Source organism: Buteo buteo, chromosome 6, assembly GCF_964188355.1.
Source record: "Buteo buteo chromosome 6, bButBut1.hap1.1, whole genome shotgun sequence".
In the NCBI taxonomy this organism is placed as follows: domain Eukaryota; kingdom Metazoa; phylum Chordata; class Aves; order Accipitriformes; family Accipitridae; genus Buteo; species Buteo buteo.
This window is the reverse complement of record NC_134176.1, coordinates 37,557,584-37,576,247: the sequence shown is the minus strand read 5'-3', so window position 1 is coordinate 37,576,247 and position 18,664 is coordinate 37,557,584. Positions and strand designations below refer to the sequence as shown.

General features: G+C 39.2%; 1 protein-coding gene across 6 annotated transcripts in view; it reads right to left on the bottom strand.

The window, feature by feature from the left end:
- ZFYVE26 (zinc finger FYVE-type containing 26) overlaps positions 1–18,664 on the bottom strand; it is a 50,005-nt gene that overhangs the window by 17,582 nt on the left and 13,759 nt on the right. For 4 of the 6 annotated variants that reach the window (XR_012650768.1, XM_075030439.1, XM_075030440.1 and 1 more), the window contains exons 12-29: positions 17,296–17,385; positions 16,499–16,567; positions 15,709–15,860; positions 14,595–14,793; positions 14,009–14,272; positions 13,706–13,825; positions 13,264–13,428; positions 12,082–12,300; positions 10,557–10,662; positions 9,028–9,767; positions 8,627–8,689; positions 8,248–8,444; positions 7,229–7,333; positions 6,537–6,659; positions 5,621–5,797; positions 4,203–4,449; positions 2,974–3,072; positions 908–1,065 (exon numbers count right to left, since the gene is read on the bottom strand). Coding sequence is in view for 5 of the 6 variants with exons in the window: in XM_075030439.1 (XP_074886540.1) it covers positions 908–1,065; positions 2,974–3,072; positions 4,203–4,449; positions 5,621–5,797; positions 6,537–6,659; positions 7,229–7,333; positions 8,248–8,444; positions 8,627–8,689; positions 9,028–9,767; positions 10,557–10,662; positions 12,082–12,300; positions 13,264–13,428; positions 13,706–13,825; positions 14,009–14,272; positions 14,595–14,793; positions 15,709–15,860; positions 16,499–16,567; positions 17,296–17,385 (3,293 nt within the window). In the remaining variant the exon portion in view is untranslated. The remainder of the gene's footprint in view (positions 1–907; positions 1,066–2,973; positions 3,073–4,202; positions 4,450–5,620; positions 5,798–6,536; positions 6,660–7,228; positions 7,334–8,247; positions 8,445–8,626; positions 8,690–9,027; positions 9,768–10,556; positions 10,663–12,081; positions 12,301–13,263; positions 13,429–13,705; positions 13,826–14,008; positions 14,273–14,594; positions 14,794–15,708; positions 15,861–16,498; positions 16,568–17,295; positions 17,386–18,664) is intronic. The other 2 variants (XM_075030442.1, XM_075030443.1) reach the window with 1 other exon arrangement.

Here is an 18,664-nt window from a genome sequence, read left to right as displayed (position 1 = left end):
GTCATGGATGAGCGACAGAAAGAATTTATTGAAGTCCCCTCCTATATATGCCTCCACTCATGAGTAAACTTACTCCATGTGAAGAGAGGAAACACCATGCATGATAAGGCTTTTCAGGACTATACAATGATTGATTCTCACTGTTACAATCCCTTTCTGGAGAGGGCATGGCAAAGAAAAAAAACCACCCAAAACCCAGAGGTAGGTACTTAAAACATGTTTGCTGCAGTCTTGGGCTTTCCACTATTTAAATTGTCCCAATGTTGACCACAGCACTAATTAGACCATCTCTTGGAAAAGTTAGAAGCTATATACTGTCTTTCTGACACCATCTTAGTAATTTTCAAATTCAAAAGCAACAGATACTTTGAGAAAACAGTACTGTTTCTAAGCAATAGAAGATAACAGACTGCCAGCACACCTGCAAAACTCAAAAATAATATTCTCCCTTAGACCGCCAATACAGTTGTTAAGTACTCTATGAAACAACAGATTTTAGAAAAGCAACAGCAAAGATTACATTTTCTATATCGGTAATCTGAATTATAGGATGCTCATGTTAGTTCTTGCCAGCACAGTCAGTTAGACAGCCTTTTGAAATATTAATACTGCTATTATCACACATTTTAGAGATCTCATAGTTGTCTCCTCTCTGATGCCCAGATTTCCTCTTTAGGCTCTATCACTTCACAGGACTCTGCAAGGAGCTAACTGCTGTCAGTCTCCTCAACTACACTGAATAGAAACTAATGGTTAAATATCAAGGGACTGGCAATCTTGTCAGGCCTACACTGATGCAGACAAACTTGCTAAAGTAGCTAGTGTCTCTTAGGAAACAGACTATGAGCAAGTGTTCATGTTAAGGTCACAGTTCTAGGAATGTGTGTACTTTGTTTTTGCTCCTTACCATAGTAAAGCGTTCAGTTTTGCAAACCATACATATCATTTCAGTGTCATCAGGTATCCATTGCTGCTTTGGTGGCGGCTTCTCAGGAGGCACAAATTCTTGAGGAAACAAATTCTGCTGCAGACTTCTGTCTCTGGGACTTGCAGATATGGTAACACCTTAAAAAAAGCCAGGCCAAGAAAAACATGGAATGGGATTTAAGCTGTTTAATGGAGTCTTGAATACCAGAAAACACTACAGACTTACTGAGGTTATAAGATCTTTCTAGCTCACAAGACGACTACCATTATCCTTCAATCAGGCATGGCAGAATAACATTGTGAAAAGAATATATATGCTTTAAGCTAAAATTGTAAGATTGTAAACTTACAGTATTTCGATACTGGTAAGCAAGAGTACATACTTCTTAATAGACATTTACCATAACGATTAGAGAAGTATAAGACAACTTGTCAACATCTGTTCTTGTATCATAAGCAGAGACTTAGAGGAGGAGGAAAACAAAATTACCCCGGTATATGGATACCAAAAAGCAATATAGTGTAAAATATAATCTCAAGTATACCCAGTGTTGACATTCCTGAAGACCAAGACTTTTCTTTGTTATCTTAGGTGAGGTGTGGTATGGCTAGCAACAGCCAATATCCCTCCCTGTTCTGGTCCCCTTTACAATCTACTGTGGGGAAACCAGTTCAAAGAGGCAGCAGTTTAAGTCTTTGGCCTTCGGGATCTTTGACCTTGCCAATGAAATACTCGTTGAATCAAGTTTACAGTATTAGATAGGCTTGTAGTTTATATGATGTGAGCCAGTTACACTACAGGCTAATTAAAAAGTTCAACATGTCATTGCAGTCCTGCAAGCCACTTTCTGTGTACCTGAATACTACACTAAAAAAGAAAAAATCTCCACTCCAATAAAGCTAACTCATGCTCATCCAAGTAGATACTGGATTGCAGAAGAACATTAAAGGGCAATGCATTCAAGTTTTCTAACAACATACAGATATTAAGTTGACCATTTTGAGAAAAACTGAAGAGCTACACAGCCCAATCCAAGACACTGCTGTCACTTCATGTAGGCAGAGCAAGAAGAGTCTTCAGTTCAGGATACAGAACCAGGGAACAGTTCAGACACCCTAAACTGTAGATCAGGATATCACTGTGCAACTCTACTTCAGGCCCATCACTTGCTGAGAATCACCAGCCTTGGAGGTTTGAGGATATCCTTTGCTAGTCATTCCCTGAGAGCACAGACCATGCATCTCTCACAATATATGTCCCTTGAAGAGTGCATCTCTTGCATTAGATGATGAATGGAACCTATAGAAGGATTTGTGGGTTTTTTTAAGCCACAAATATTTGTCCGTTGTTTCGGCTGAAATTATTTTGTTTCTATTTATTTGTGTTTGAGGACTGTAAGTGGAGCTGCTCAGACAGTACAAGGTGTGCTATTTCCCTCAGGTCAAAAGAGGGATCCTAGAAAAAAAGTAAATTCAAGGACCAAAAGAATGACAAAAAAATACAACACGAATGAGATTTCTACTGTAAAGCCAAAGTTAAGATCCAGAAGAAAAAAGTTACTGACCAAAGAATAGGAAGACAAGGAGAAGTCCCACAATGATGGGCTTCCAGACAAGCTCTGCCTACATACCCAAAGAGAGAGTACAGAAGTCAAGACACAGAAGGATTAACCTGCAGCAACCATTAATCCACTAGCACCCTAGCTGTGGCAAAGAGGTAATTTTTTTTTTTTCTCCTGAAGATGTAGTCCTGTTTCCTATGGTCTGTTCAGGCTTGTTTTTTTCCGTAAGGTCTGGAATGGAAAGGTTTTGTGCTGATTTTTCAGATATTTTGTAGACACCTACCAAAAATCAAAACAAAGCCATATACTTCTTGTTCCCCTTTAAGTTCTCTTTTAATTTGGCCCAAAGCACCCAGCTGTAGAGACATACTAATCTGCATTAAATGCAACCCAAGTTACTATTAAGTGGTGGGACACATATACATAGGGGATAAAACAAATAAGAACAGGTTGAAAGAAAATGGCACCAAGGTCTTAGCCTTACCAGTAAAGCTGACAGGAGATAGTTCTGATGATCCCGATTTAGACAGCGCTTCACATTCCAATACCTGATTGAGACTTTCTTGGATACGTATCAGAGAATCTAGGGCAAAAGGAAGAAAAAACATAAAAATCAGAGAACAATACCGGCCATACATCCACCTGTTTTTATGAAGATTACAGGAATCCATTCACAGCAGTATGTAAGAATGTCAGCACAAAACGGAACTAGCTATCTAATTACAAATTACTATGTTTTCATGAAAATTACCCCACAACAATTCACGCAAAACTATATAAAATTGAAATGACCTAAAACACAGAGAAAGGGATCCTTATCAAAGCAATGGACTGCTGATAGTCACAGGAATAATACAGCAGAAAATAAGTATCAGATGTGAAAACAATTAGTTGACACAAGATGTTCATGGCAAATACTAAATGCTTCATATTGCAGTGGAAGGAACATACTTGCAAAGTTATAGGTCATTTGGCAGGAAAAGATAGGTGAGTCTGATGTTTTTATGTTAGCAAGAGCTGCATCTTTAAATCATGAAATGAAGTCAACATTTGGAAACTTGCATAAAGCAAGTTGGTACCATATATATAGGTATAAATTGATACAGATAGGTACACATGCCACGTGCTTTTAAAAGAACGAAACAAAAGCACTGGACTTGATCTGCAGCACCCTCTGGTGTTGAGTTCTAAAACCCTGAGAAGAGCGAGCCAGATGCAGGAGATTCGGAGGCAACGTGGATGAGAACGGATTGGCAAACCAGAAAGGAGAACCATGCTGAGAATGTTAAACAGAACTACAAGTTTGAAAGTCTTTTATATGAAAAAAGGAACAGGACTCTGGTAGGAGGAAAGACTATGGAAGATTAAATCCCCGTTCTATTTGGGGGAAGATGCAGCTGGATGAAGGTTTTAGAACTGCTTAAGTCGTCAGTGACTTTGCGTTAAACAAGAATGAAAGAAAATTGAACAATATCATATAAGAAAAGAGACCCCAAAAATAAGCAACAGAGGAAAGTCCGAGAAACGTTTGAAGCTGTTGGTCCTTGAGAGCATCTGTTTACAAGAAAGGCAAAGACTTTAAGAACATGTCCTGGGCTACAGGGAGACTGGAGCCACAAATCTAAAAATATTGTGGCACAATTGGTGAAATGATTCTGGGGGAAATTGGCCCTTCTTTCCCAAGTGAAAAACAGCACTCTCACGGACAGTCACCTGATCTCTTTTCTTTTAATGCAAAAGGGAAGTTGAGAGCTTTTTCTGCATACTTGGAGAGCAAATTGTCAATGTCTTCTACAGTAAAACCAATTTCCTGTCCAGCTAAGAGCTGGTGCAGTGTCTGCACAGCAACAGCTACCCAGTCCACCTTCATATTCATGAGGAGCTGTTCCAGCATGAGCAGTGGCCTGGAGGAGAGGTGGAAGTAGTTAACACGGGAGAACTCAGGAAGAGTCAGCAGCACCTAAGACAAGGAAAAAAGCACATGTGAAAATTATACACCTTCAAATCTGTGTTTTTGTGAGATTAAAGACAAGAAACTAGCACAGTAGCTTATGCAGAGAATGGAGTAACATATAGAGGCCAAAAAATTGAGGTAGGACGACTTAGACCTATTCCTACTTCTGTTACAGAATTACTGAGTGGATTTGCAGAAATTACTTAGCTTCCACTTTCCCATTCTATAAAACACTGCCTCATTTCAGAGGCAGTTGAAGACTAGAAAGCACTTTGTGACCCTGTGACAAATATGCTGTAGCAGGGTAGAGCATATTCTCTTATTAAAATAAGCTTATAAAAAGAATTTTAGCCCAATCATTATCCTTGCATCATTTGCGGAAACATCAAGAGGAGAAATTAAGAGCAGTTCTCCTAAAGATGGACAGTTAACATAGACACTTTCCAAATTAAATCATGTCTTCAGAAGGGACAAGTAAGGAAACAGGAAGCCCAGCAAAATACTGTTGTGGCACACACTGGTACAAGCTGTTATTTGTAGTCCTACAACAAAACAGACATTACCAAAAGCACTGCATTTTGTTTACATATAATGCATTCGACTAAGGTAATCTACTGGTTAATGCATCTATTCCCAGGCTGAGCACAGAACCTGTATGACTTCTGTAAAGGCAATGGCCATCCAAAAAGAGGAGTGATACTGTCTGCCTTTGGAAGGTACTTGGGAGAAACATACCATGCAAGCGTCAAAGACCACCATACAGGTGGGCACATGTAGGACACCTGATGTTACTGACACAGAGAGTAAGTTTAGTAAGAAGAAAAAGTTTTCTTCTTCACTTGGGACAAAGACAGCAACTGTCCTGATAAACACCACAATTTTATTTTATTCCACCCCCACCCTCTTTCCACCTGTGTGTTCCTCCAGTCCCTACAGCTCAAACACCATACAACCACCTCATAATATAGGAACTGCAAAGATGGAGAAGGAGAAGAGAAGTTTTAAGCCATCTCTAAGTTCCCTTTGGATCCCGAGACTAAGGATCTTAGACCTGATATGGTGAGAATGCTCTGGTAAAATATACAAGCTTTATATATTACATGTATATTATGTATTATAAAGTTACTTATGTAATTATATATTGCTGTTAATCCCACAATGCAGGAGTTTTACTCACCTTTGATCCCATATAGAGTGCCTGGATTTCGTTACGGCGTGCTGTTGTCAGATTTGCATAGAAGTGAGCTGTGAGGTAGTCAGCCAAGAAGTGAGAGGCTGCCAAGTTCGGATGCTGGTCAAGAGACTGTTCACTGATAGCAAGACAAATACCAGGGTCTTCAATTCTTTGTAAAAGCTACAAAACCAAACAAAATACAGTGAACCCCTACTACATTCCTGGAAAGTAGCCTTTATAACGGGCAGTCCATGACAGATTATTACCCTACAATGGCCCAGCCAACAAATTAACTTGCACAAGTGCCTTACATATATAAGAATGATTTAGATAACCCACTTATAGACTACTCATTGCCTATTTGCTCCATTTATTAATAAAAATATTTTTAAAATTAAAGTAAGCAAATATTAAGCAAGGAATGGGACAGAAGGTATAGTGATCAGAAGTCTCCACTTTGCTTCCAGAATATTTTCAAAGCTATGTAGTCTGACAGAGCCTGCACTTTATTTTACACTGTTATTAGCAACAGCTCCGTAATTATTAAAACCAGAAGAATTCACACTTCACTAATTTGGGCACTGAAGCACAACTGACCAATTCCTGTTATTAGTTTCACTTCTGATTCTTCTGCTTAAGCAGCACAGAAATGCTTCATTATGATTTTTCAAATAAAAGGGGCCTTGTATTTCCATGTAAGTGACATTTATGCTATTAGGTCCAACAACTAGATTGCCAAGCTGGATTTTGACTTAAGCATAACAGGGGAGAGCCAGGATTCCCAAAATACATATAAGCAAATAGCATCTCTTAAGGGAAGAGCCAAAAAGGTCATGAAAACACACATGAAGAAGGCAAAGAAAAGAGTTCTCAACTTATATGACCTGTGGATATAAGGCTGAAAGAGTTTTGCTATTACCTGCAATGCTTTTTCCATGTCTCCCATCTCCAGTAAGTGGAGAAGGTGTTCCCGGTGAAGGTTGATCAAGTCTTCTCTTGGGACAGGATACAAGTGCCCCCATTCCTCAAACAACTCATAATCCTAAAGAATTTTAAAAATAAATAAATAAAAGAGGGACAAACTCTACCCTCTCTGATACAGCTGTTTCTCCCAAAGTTCTGATCAACTTCTCCAGAAATTCTGTAGCTTAGACTACTCTCCCACATGCAACAAGTAAATAATTACATTGACAAGATGATGATACTCAATTTTGTCAGTCACAGCTGCATTGAGAATGCCTTCTCATCTCACAGTAAGCAAGTTGGCTTTTTAGAGAGACACTTTTAAAGCCAGCCAGATCTACAGTATTAGTATTGATATAATAATCAAGCCTGTATTATGTCAAAAGCCATGCTATTAAAGTCTTCAAAATTCTAAGAGAAAAGAACAGGTTGTATCTCAGAGTAAGAGTTATAACTTAAACTTAAGGATTATTAACTACATGTAAATCTTGACATTAAACACAGATCTGTATTTGTTTCTGTAGCACAGAATCCTTCCTCCCAAGGTAATCTCCACTGATCAGTGTTTTAAGATGCTATTTCAACAAAATTATCTATTCAAAGTTTAGAGCATTCTAATTCAACAAAATTCACAGGATGATGCCTAACCTTTGCTTTCAGAATGATATTCATGATGGCCTGGGGGTCATCAGTGCAGGCTTTTTTCAGATCCTGCCAGTCATTCCATAATGGTTCATTTTGCACATTCAAAATCTGAAAAAGTTAATATTAGGGTAGCACAGATTTTAAAAGCTTTATCTACTACAATCATTAAGTCTAAGAAAACAGCTGAGCTGATCACATCAAGAGCTGCTTCATACAAAGAAAACAGTCAAAAAGGAGAGCCATGTTTATCTCTAGTCCTTCTCTGGGATGATGTAATGCACTTGCACTCCAAAAAAGACTATGCAATTTTCTTGGAGGTATGAGTCTACAAAGCACGTTTATAAGGGAAGGTTTTTAAAAGACTAGATGGCAATAATTAGGGATGAAAAAGTACATGTATACGGCAGACATTGCTGGTACTAACAGAGAGACAACTGAGGTAACTGTCAGTTAGCAGAACCACCACGAGACAGAGCTCAGCAGGGATTTACAACTCCTTTTTTCGCTCTGTTTGGCTTTTCAGTCTGTGCTGAACTAACTCCAGGCCAACTAGTCTGACTTAACTTGGGTATCTGCACTACCCTGAAGTTAGAAGAACTGACTGCAATACAAATGCACTTATTGGACCGCTAGTATTGTACACCGTGCCTAGGTACACCTGCACCTCTCAAGCTTATAAAATGATGAATCACCATGGAAAACTTCCACAGGCTCTAGCATTTGTATAGAATGGAAAAACAAATACCTTGCAAGAAAGCAGCCTCACACAAAGGTTTATGTCTAATCACGTTTGCAGACCTGAATGCTAATAGGAGAGTGGGAAGGTTATGAAGGATGGAAGCATGGAAGCAGAGTGTTAATTGGATACTACAGCACTGAAAACACATGAACTGTTTTGGATGAAAGACTTGAAAAGCTATTACGATCAAAAAAGAACCAAGGGCTAAAACTTTTCCAAAGGGCAAGCATATTTGCTCCCAGCTGCCTATTTCATCTCACTGGTTACTTGAAGGACTTTGTACCTTTTGATAAACCTGAAGTTCTTTCTTCCTGCTCTGCAGACTGGCTTTTAGTTCATCAGCTATGCCCAAATCAGAAATGCAATAAGCTAGGATTTCCAAACAGGCATCAAGGGGCCATTTGTCCAGACAGCGCAGGGCCAGCCTACTTCTCAACGTCGCATTTTTTACTGGGAATAAGTATTGCCAACCATCCTTATCTGTGGAGGAAACAAACCACTAGTTTGAAACTCGGTTTCTGCAATTTGGAAAATAAAAAAAATCCTCATCCTCACTGGATCGCATCACCAAATGAAACAGTGCAGTGCTGAAAAATCTGTGCAAGACTCATCCCAAGCATCAGATTCTTGGGAAGTAACCAAAGTTAGCATGGGATACTTACTATCCTTAGACTCCAAAAGGCACCTCCTTTCACAGGATATATCATCCATGTATGACAATGACACTGTTGTAAAAGATGTTCCATTAACAGTATTATGGTTAGTGTCTCCTGATGTATTCAGCTTTTCACGTAAAAATAACACAACAGATGCCTTCCAGTTCTTTTGTACCAAATTGGTCAGGATTTGCACATTTGAAAAACAGAAATGACACCATCAGAGAAAGAAAATTTAGGATGAAGGAAAGGAAGCAATCTGTTTCCATCTTTGGATTTGCCCAAGGACCACTACTTTAGTTTCCACCTCCTGGTCCAGGCTGTATCCTTCATAAAAAAAAAAAAAAAAAAAAAAAAAAAAAAAAAAGAGAGATGAAGGGAAAAAAGCCTGACTGAATACTTCTTACCTTCAGCAGCTGCACAGCTCAGCACAGCATCCTTCACATTGACCAGCTCCTCCACATCCTGACTGTACAGATCTAAGACCTTCAGAGCTCTGTCCCAATCCTTTGCAGCAAGAGCTTGTTCCAAGACTCCCATTAATACCTTAACAGCTGTGTGGGAATGCAATCCTAGGAGAACCAGAGATACGTATGTCTTGCCAGAGAAGACCGGAGCCAAACCGCTACCTTCCTCTTGCTGATTCTGAAGTGGCTCAAACATAGTGAGAAGAAATCGTTCCAATATTGGGAAGTCCTTCAATAACACCTCACACTCCCTGGAAATCTGTTCCAAACCTAAGGGCACCTCCCGTTTGCCTCGAAATTCCATCCAAGATAAACTCGATTTGGGAATTTTCTGTATATTAGATGCACTTAGACATGCCACTGTGGCCATTAGCTTCGACTGAGACTTTAGGAAGTCCAGGGAGGATGCAGTGAATGTGTGCTGGCTTAAGTCATTCAGAGAGAATGGGCCCTGAGTGGAGTTATCCTCAGAGGTCACTGCAGAATTGTGAATAGGTATTTCAACATCTGGCAGGCAGTGGTAGGCACACTGGTGTGCTAAGTTACTGATGTTTGTCAGAAGAGACTTTGCCTGGCTGTTTTGCCTTGCACTGCACAAGGACAGTCGTTCACAGCAACAGTTAACAATAACTTCCTGCACATTCAAGTTCAACTCTTCTTTAGCCAGGAGAGAAGAAAGCCTGCAGGATTGAAAACAGAACCAGCTTACGCAGCACATATCAAAGGTACTTTACGATTATGTATTTTCATAAATCTTCCAAATGTTTTGTGAACATAAGCCCCCTAATATTCTTCACAGGTACATACATGGGAAGACTACATATCCTATGTTTACAGTATGGAAAAAAAAACCCCATACACAGCACAACATCAATAACACAGAGCTGACATTGCCGTTCCTTTAAAGAAGTTACTCCTCAAACATTGACTTTTACCTAAATGCGAGGCAGTAGAATGGTTCACCATTACTGCTCATCTTTTTAAGAGCTACTTCGTCAAATCAGACACTTTCCATGCCAGTCTAATTCAGTAATTTGTGATAGAAGGACCTTAGATTATCCAGTTTACCTACTGACCAGGGCAAGAGCCATGCTCAGCTGTATTCTTAAGAAGCCCTACTGGTGTATTGTATTTTATTACATTGCTAAGCTGCAAGTCCACCACTCTGAACTGCCACACATTCAGTCAAAAAATCCACATAAATGCACTCTCTCTTCACAACAGACAGTAATTGTTAAAAATATGGAGCCACAGTTTTCCCTGTCAAAAATCTTCAGGTTGGTAGAGAAGCCACTGAGTAAGCTCCTCCCTGCACACTAATCCTTGCAGCATTAAGTAATTGCCTGGTGGGACACAGCAGGCTGTACTACCTGTGCTAAGCAGCCAGAGAAGAATTTAATCCTGGCTGAGGTCTAAAGTCATCAACACCAAGATAACCTAGAGAAGTATATAATATGAAAAGCACCAACCTGTCAGGATGAACCTGTCTCTCAAACACAAGCTGGGAGAGCAGCTGAGATGGACTCTGCTGTAACAGGATGAAAGGGTTCCCCACTTTCACTTCTGCAGATAGGTCTTTAAAAAAAAAAAGAAAAAAAATCAAAACATTTATTATAATACAAACACATTAGCTGAATACACCAACCAAGTCTTATTTTAGGAACACAAATTATAAGAGCCTGGAGTCTGAAACCTCTTTGACTAAATTCACAGAGGTCTACATTAACAGCGTGGTAAAATCCAGAGTAAATTGCAAGGCATTTGTGATTACGATACACCTCTCAAACTTGGCACCACTGGCTCACGTTTTACTGGACCTATTACCAAAACAGGTAGTGTGGAGAGTCTTTGGCCTTTAAGTGAGATCTAGGTTCAAACAGTTTAGCAACTCAACTTCAAACTTTCACCAAAACATGTATTTGCAGTGAGAGACCGAAAATGTGCAGTACTGGTTTCTGAGGAGTCTCTGGATGTAGATTAGTGAGTCCATGCTCTATTCAAGTCAAAGTGAGCAATGGCAGAGGGAACTCACAAATGTAAAGCTACTTTTACAAAAAGAGTGAAACCCTGGTCAGTATTGCTGAAAAGCCTTTGTATCCACTATGTCAAGTAACTCTGAGCATATTCTTGTAAGTTTACATTTTCCTTTTATCTTCCAGCACAATAAAGTTTCCCCAGAACTCACACAGCCCTTAAATATTGTGCATTTTTTGGCTTTGGCAGTTAGTCAGTGAGGACTGAATCACGTCCATACAGAAGTTATGGCTGGCATGGTAGTGACCTGAGCTGAACCAGCATGTCTGAAAACAGATCTTTGCCCTTTTTTCTTATCCTCTTGGGAAGGTATTCTCTGAAATCAGTACTGTGGTATTTTACATTAGTGCAGCTCAATTAGTGTCAACTCTGAAAAACAGACCAGTGGTTTTTCTCCTAGCACAGTGAATTGTTCTGTCCTTCTGACAGTTTTATGTGCTGATGATGCATTTCTTTTCATGGACCACCATCATCTGCTGATTCTAAGAAAAAATTCTGCCTAGTTACCTCTGCATAGCCTTCTGCACATTCTCTTCTTATCCCTGTGGAGCAGCAGGGCACTGGTTGCCTCTAAGGAAGCTGAAAAGCACACAGCATGCTGATCCACTGGATGCAAAAATCAATCTCACCTTACAGGGTACTGATCAGAATTTCTGGAGGTCAGGGTTGTTTGTTTTGTCTAAACAAAGTGCAGAATCTGGGTCAGTAGCTAACATTTCTGTTCTTGTTCTCCTACTGCCATCAGCTATTTTTATCTTAGCTGAGGGTGGCCTAGGTGTTAAGAAATAAAGTTTGAAAAGCAGTGCAATAATACCTGAAAGCAAAAGATCTGACTAGGCAGAGGTAGTAGGCACGTTTGGCAAGGAATCATTTTTGCACAATTACTTTCCAGAATCAGGCCAGGCTACACAGTCTGGGTATCTTCACCTAGGGTCAGACTTTCCAGCAGGAACCCCTTACCTAGCTCTGCATTCAGGCTTCGTAACACAACAGCAGCCAGTGTAGTGATGTAGTCAAAGAAGGCCTTCACAAAGTTTGTCTGCATGTTGCTCTCTGGCATGGTTTGGTCAAGAGTTCTCAGCAGGAGCTGTGTTTGATTCCAAACCAGGTGCTTCTCCAGCTCTGTAGGTTTGAGAGAGGCCTGCTCCACCAAGGTCCCAAGCAGGTTTCCTTTAGAGTCTGGTTTAAGAGAACAGACATACATTCAAGTTTCAAGTAAGTATTAAATGCTAAAAAGGAAGGGGGGGAGGGCCAGGCAGGGAAGAGAAATTGTTTAGCCTGATTTCTTCTCTGCAATTACAGATCTCAGTCTGGGCATTATAATTTTATTGAAAGCAAGAGAAATTTTCACAGCAGAATAAATCAATGGTTCATCTAAATTAGTAACCATGCCTCTGATGAGTTAGAAATATATTAACGCAGGCCTAAAATATATCCAGTTGTGTGTCGTTAACACATAAGCTTATTGTAAAACACAGGTCTTGACCAGTCCTTGTGCTCCATAACATTTAGCCCTTAGAGCTCTCCTAAATTTTGCTCATTAAACCTACAAATATCTTTAAATATTTCACAAACACCTACATGCCATTTAGAAATTTGGTGAATGGAGAAAGAAAAAAAACATAAGAAAACACCCCAGTGCTATATAATGAAGAGAACTCTGAGAAAAGGCAACTGTGGAAGACTTCTTCAGAAAAGGACGAGATGTGTTATGATAGCCCTATGAAAACTGGAAGGCATTATTATGTTACAATAGTTTTATAACTTTATCTCCTTTTTGTTAAAAAAAAAAAAAAAAGCAACAGTAAGGATACACCTAATTATCTATAACCTGTCAGGTTAAAATACACTTAAAGAATTCCTTATTAGGACTGAAGAAAAGTAGGACAAATAATAACCTCGACTGTACTCATTGATGTTTTCCTTTCTTCTCTGGCAAATTCACAATTTTAGCTCTGAAAACAAAACGCTCAGAATATAAGAATTACAGACAGATTTTACACTTTGCATTTAGGATTTTAAAAAATATATAATTATGCATACATCAAAGAACATTACTACTAGATTTATAGTTGTCTGGACAGGCCAAAACAAAAATTCAGATCCATTTGTCAGTCTTCACAATCACAAAAAATAACTCACCCACAGAATGCTCAACACATGTCAGTGCTTTTAGGATTTGATCCAGATTTTGTGATAAAACAATTTCATTAGTAATACTTTCTTCTGACAAGGCAGGGTAGCAAGCTTGCAGAAGATCTACAATACTGCATCGAAAATGACTCCCTATTTTCTCATCTGAAACCTCTAGAAAGAGGGAGAAACAAACAGCAACTATAAAAAAAGACAGAAATATTTTTGCACAGAAAAAGTCCCACAGAACCAAAATTGTATTACAGTACAACTAGTTTGCCAAATTCAGTGTTCAATTTATTCAGAATTGAGTTTGGGTCCATACCCCCCCCCTTTTTTTATTTTAAATATTAAGCTAAAAAATTGGAAGTTCAAACTTCCATTGCAACAGAAGGCAAGAATTTGATTTAAGCACATTTCAACAGAAAATCTTATCAGCAAAGGATACTACCTGGCTTGGATTGCCCTTGTGATGTGCAGGAATAGTTGAGAATTTTACTTATTTGCTGGAGAACTGCTGGGAAACCCTTTACACCTTCAGAGTGCAGTAAAACAAAGTCAGGTCGGTGGCCTGGAAAAGTCATTGTGCAAAAGGGGGACAAAATAAAAGTTAGGAGTGGAAAAAAGAGAAACTAACATGCAAGTACACAATGAGATTTAATTAAGACTCAGGTGTTAGCACAAACAACACAGCATAGAGCAGCGTTTTCTACTCCCAGGCCCATGTTGATAAACACAAAAATCAAAAGCCTACCCCGAGTTTCAAGGCTGTTGTACAGTCGCCTTTCTGCTGTTTCCAAAAGCTGCTTGCATGTTTTCCAAAGATGGCACTGAGTACAAGCTAGATCAAATGCCGCCATTGCTGAAGGACTGAGGTCCTCAAGGACTTCCCAGAGAGGATCAGTATGCTCCAGCTGGATGTTGCTGATCCAGAAGTTTTCTTGGAGAGTAGGGGCAAGACTTCCAGAAGTTGCAAGCAATTTATCAGTAACATCCGAGATGGAATAAAATACCATACCTACATGCATCAGCAAAACACAAAATCACTAATTAAACAGCATATTTATCTCAGAACCTGTCATGGATAATTATTCTCTAATCCTTTAGGAAAAATAATTCAATAGATGGCCTGCTTCACGGACCAATTACTGTAGAATGGATAAAACTAATTGGGCATCAACAGCAAATTTCAGCATTCTTAGACTCCTTTTAAGTCAAAGAACCACAACTTACTCTTCTGAACAATTGTTGCACTCATTATGACAGGATTCAAGTTTCTTCCTCCTGTTTTCCACTTCTCCCCCACCTTTTGAGAAGAACTCAAGAAACCCAGCCCTTACCAGCTGCTGCTGCATTCCCAATAGCTTGCAGCGTTGAACGGCCACTGCCAGATTTCCTGATGCCTCCCGTGCCATCTGACGCTTGATTCTCAATATTGTGCTCTACTCTTGCCATTTCTCGTACCGCCTCTTGGTAGCGCTCCATGAAAACCAATTCCCCATAGCAAGGTGAAGTATCCAGATTAAACATCAAAGCCACCTTTCAAAAATAACAAAAGTTGTAATTACAGAGCATGTCAAAAGAAGCTTTCAAAGGTCAAAGAGCTTTGGGGGTTTTTTGAGGAGATGACGGAATAAAATAAAACAGACACTTTAACTGAAAAATGTCCCCACAGACACAGCAGGATGAAAGGGGGGGGGGGTGGTTCTAGAGAGGTTTTAGTGCCTGAAAAACAGGACCTCACAAACATTTTTCAACTATTTTTATAAAGCTCAGCTATTATTTGCTGCAAGGCTAGAGCTGAATTAATTTTCATAAACCACACCCTTCAGAATGACTTTTCATGATTTCAATACACTATGTAACGAAAGAAATCTATCAAGTTGGGCCTCCAAAGTAAACCATTTTAAACAAATTCTTATGCAGCAAGAAATACCTTCTAGAAATTTAAACACACAGTAGATAAGCACAGCTGTGCAAGTTCCTATTATCAAACCAACAACAGAATACAAACCAAGCTTGAATTCTTTATCATCAGCAATACTGAAATTCAAAGTAAAGCAGCAAACCAAAATGCTTCTTTTGGCCCTGTAAGTAGGGAAAAGATGAAGTGGCATGCTTGACGTCAAACAGAACTAATGAGTTGAGCAGTAACCTGCTGCTAATGCAACACTTAAATGATATTAACTGCTCCGATATCACTATCTGAAATTCAGCCAGGTCACTACTTGTCCTGGTTTCAGCTGGGATAGAGTTAACTGCCTCCCTAGTAGCTGGTACGGTGCTATGTTTTGAGTTCAGTATGAGAAGAATGTTGATAACACACTGATGCAGAATGCTTCAGCCCTATGCTTACTAATGCAGAAGAAGCAGGAATTTCATTAGCTATCACAACCACAAACATCAATACCAAATTAGATTTTTAATTGCACAAAGTACATGCAACTCATTTACCTGATGGGCTTCTACGAAGTTTCCTCTCAAAACACAAGAAACTAACAGTGATTCTGGTGGAGAAAGCATCATAGGAATGAGGGGGTTTTGCTGGTGTGGTCTCACCCTGCTTTCCAAATCACTTGAGCCAGACACATTACTGGTACTTCCCTCTGCAAGACAACAGAATTAGTCAGTATACTATTATGGAAAAAACATTTCACCAGATAATAGCTAACTTATTAGATAACAGTACTTGACATGTTTAACACAAAAATACAGGAGCAGAGTCACAAGGAAGTTTTAGGGTGAAGAGGTCAACATAAAGATCTTGTTAAAAATTCTCATAATATTTCACTACTTGGTCAGAACTTTCAGTTTGGATCTCATCCCAATGTAACACTGCTTAGAGCCTACATAATGTGGATGCAATGCTAGGGCACTGGTTTAATATGGATAAAGGGAGAAGTCTTAAGTATTGCACCTATTAAATCAATTTAGCATGCCTAAGCATGTTTTAGGTTACATGACTACCAGTCTATTAGCTTTTTTGATGGTCTGCACATCAATACATTGCATACTGTTTCCCGCAAGCCAAAAATATCAAGAAAAATCTAATTTTCTTATTCCAAAAGAGATATATACTATAGATACTATGCTAATTAGAAAAAGCCAGCCAAATATGGGAACTCCAAGAAGTGAAAAGTTTGAATTCTGTCCTGCAAAGAGCAGTAATTCACATTGACTAGTCAAGCAAATAGTTCATCATGCACATCGATATGAAAGAAATACTGGTTTTGTGGCTTAATACCTGAGGTACTGGTGCTTAGCTCGCTACTTGTGCTTTCTAATGATGGACTGGTAGTTCCCTCTTTCCCATCTAAAATGGAAACAAATCAAAACCAGCACATTAAATACACTTTTTCTAGACAAGGTAATTAAAACTTACTGCAAAGAACAGATCAGGCAACCACAAGAGATCTTCAAGAGTATCTCGCAAATGAGCCATCACTGATGTCTATGATAAATGCAAAAACTGCTGATTTGAAGAAAATGCTAGGCAAGAGAGTCTGTTGGGGTGGCTCATCATTAACTCATGTCAGATAGTTTATAGCTTTTTATTTTGGAACATCCCACTCCAAAACCAGATGTACCTTTTAAAGGCTAAATAGAAAGAGGGTGATGAACGCAACTTTCTCCTAAGGCTGCGAATTTAAGCCACAAATTCCTGTAAATTCACATCCTAGATACTATTGTGGTAGGAATGAATATATACCCAACAGTCACTGGATATAGTGGAGAAAGGGAAGAATTGGTACTGTAGTTGCGAAGTCCTCCTCTGCCCCAAATCAGACTATGGATGAAAGAAGTTATTTTCTTACCTGAATTTAAAATTAAGTTATCTTTTAGTTGTGCAGGTAAGCTTTAGGAAAACAATCTCAATCCAAGTGGAATTGGACTAAGACACTTCAAACTAGTTAGAAAATTAAAGGAAATAAATCTAGTCCTCTACCCCTAGTCGATTAAATCTAATTGCATTCAGCTATGAGCTCAGCAAAATTACGCACATTTCAGAGATGTCTTCTCCAAGTGACTTTTTCAACCCACCTGTTTTGTACCTTTGAGATCTACTTCGTTTCTTAAAGCTGGAGCACCTGATTAAAGAGCAGTATCTCCTGGAAGCTGCAAGCTGATGTTCTGTGAAACATTTAAGCAAAAACATTACCAAATAGCTGGACAGGTCATTAACAGTTATTTGTCTACCTTAAAGCAGATCTACATAGGTAGAGCTATGATGGCAAATCTCCAAAGAAAACACAGTTGATCTCAGCTAAAAGTACTTCTGCAGTAAAGTTTACACCAGCATCCAGAAGTAATTTTGATGCAACTCAACTAATACTGTGGTTTTCACATCTACATCCAATGTTGCTTGTGTATATATATGTACTACACCTTCTACAACCCTGATGAGTACTAAGGGTCTTTTCCAACCTAAATGATTCTGTGATTCTAACTATACAAAAAAACAGGTATAGTCCAAGTACATAAACAGCTAGAAACAAAGTGAAAAGAATAGAGAATTTGATTTGTCATTAACATTTTGCTGAAACAACTGGGTTCTTCAGTAATGCAGGGTAGTATGAACCCTGACTCGGTCAACAATTCTGGAAGCGAGCAAGCAATGTGGGTTCCAGCCCTTGAGACAGAAAATCCAAGAGCTAGACAGTGTCAAGAAAAGCCAGGCACCTTTCCCTGAAAGATGTTCCCTAAATAGTTGTCAACATTTGTCAGAAGTCAGGACTCAAAAGTACAGAATCCCACAGAAGTTGCTGCCTGTCCAATAGAAACACTAAGGGCTGCCTACTCAAACGTAAGTCCCACCGCATCCCCTCCTTTATAGGGGGAGACTTTAGAAATAGTTGAACACAGGTTTGGAAACTTGGAACATTTAAGGTCCATACTGCCCAGTCTTTCTTGGGACATGGACTTTGCATGGTCTGAGATACACAATAAGCCACACTATGATACAAGCAGAAATCTGTTAGTAGCAGGGCTAACAAGTTATAGGATATGGAGAAGGGTGGGTGGAAAACAGGTTCCTGAGTGTGTTGTTTTAGCTACTCCTAAGGAGTGGTCTGCGTCCCAGAATAATCCAACTTCCTCTGATACATGTTCCTAACACATTTCCAGACTAGGCTAAATCAACACTCTGTCCATGAATGAGATGAGTCTATCTGGCTTGCACAGGATCACACACCACCATGTCCCTTCATATCACTGCCCTGTTGACATAACTTGTGACCAAGCAGCAGGAGAAAGACAGGCGAACTGAAGCAGTGTGTCCACAAAGGGGAGGGAAAAAAAGACAAAGAAAACACAAACTTTCTTATTAGAATAGACATCACTGCTATTGGAAAATCATGCAAGAGTCAGGTGATCTCCAACTAGGTGACTCTCCTATTATCTGCCAAAATGT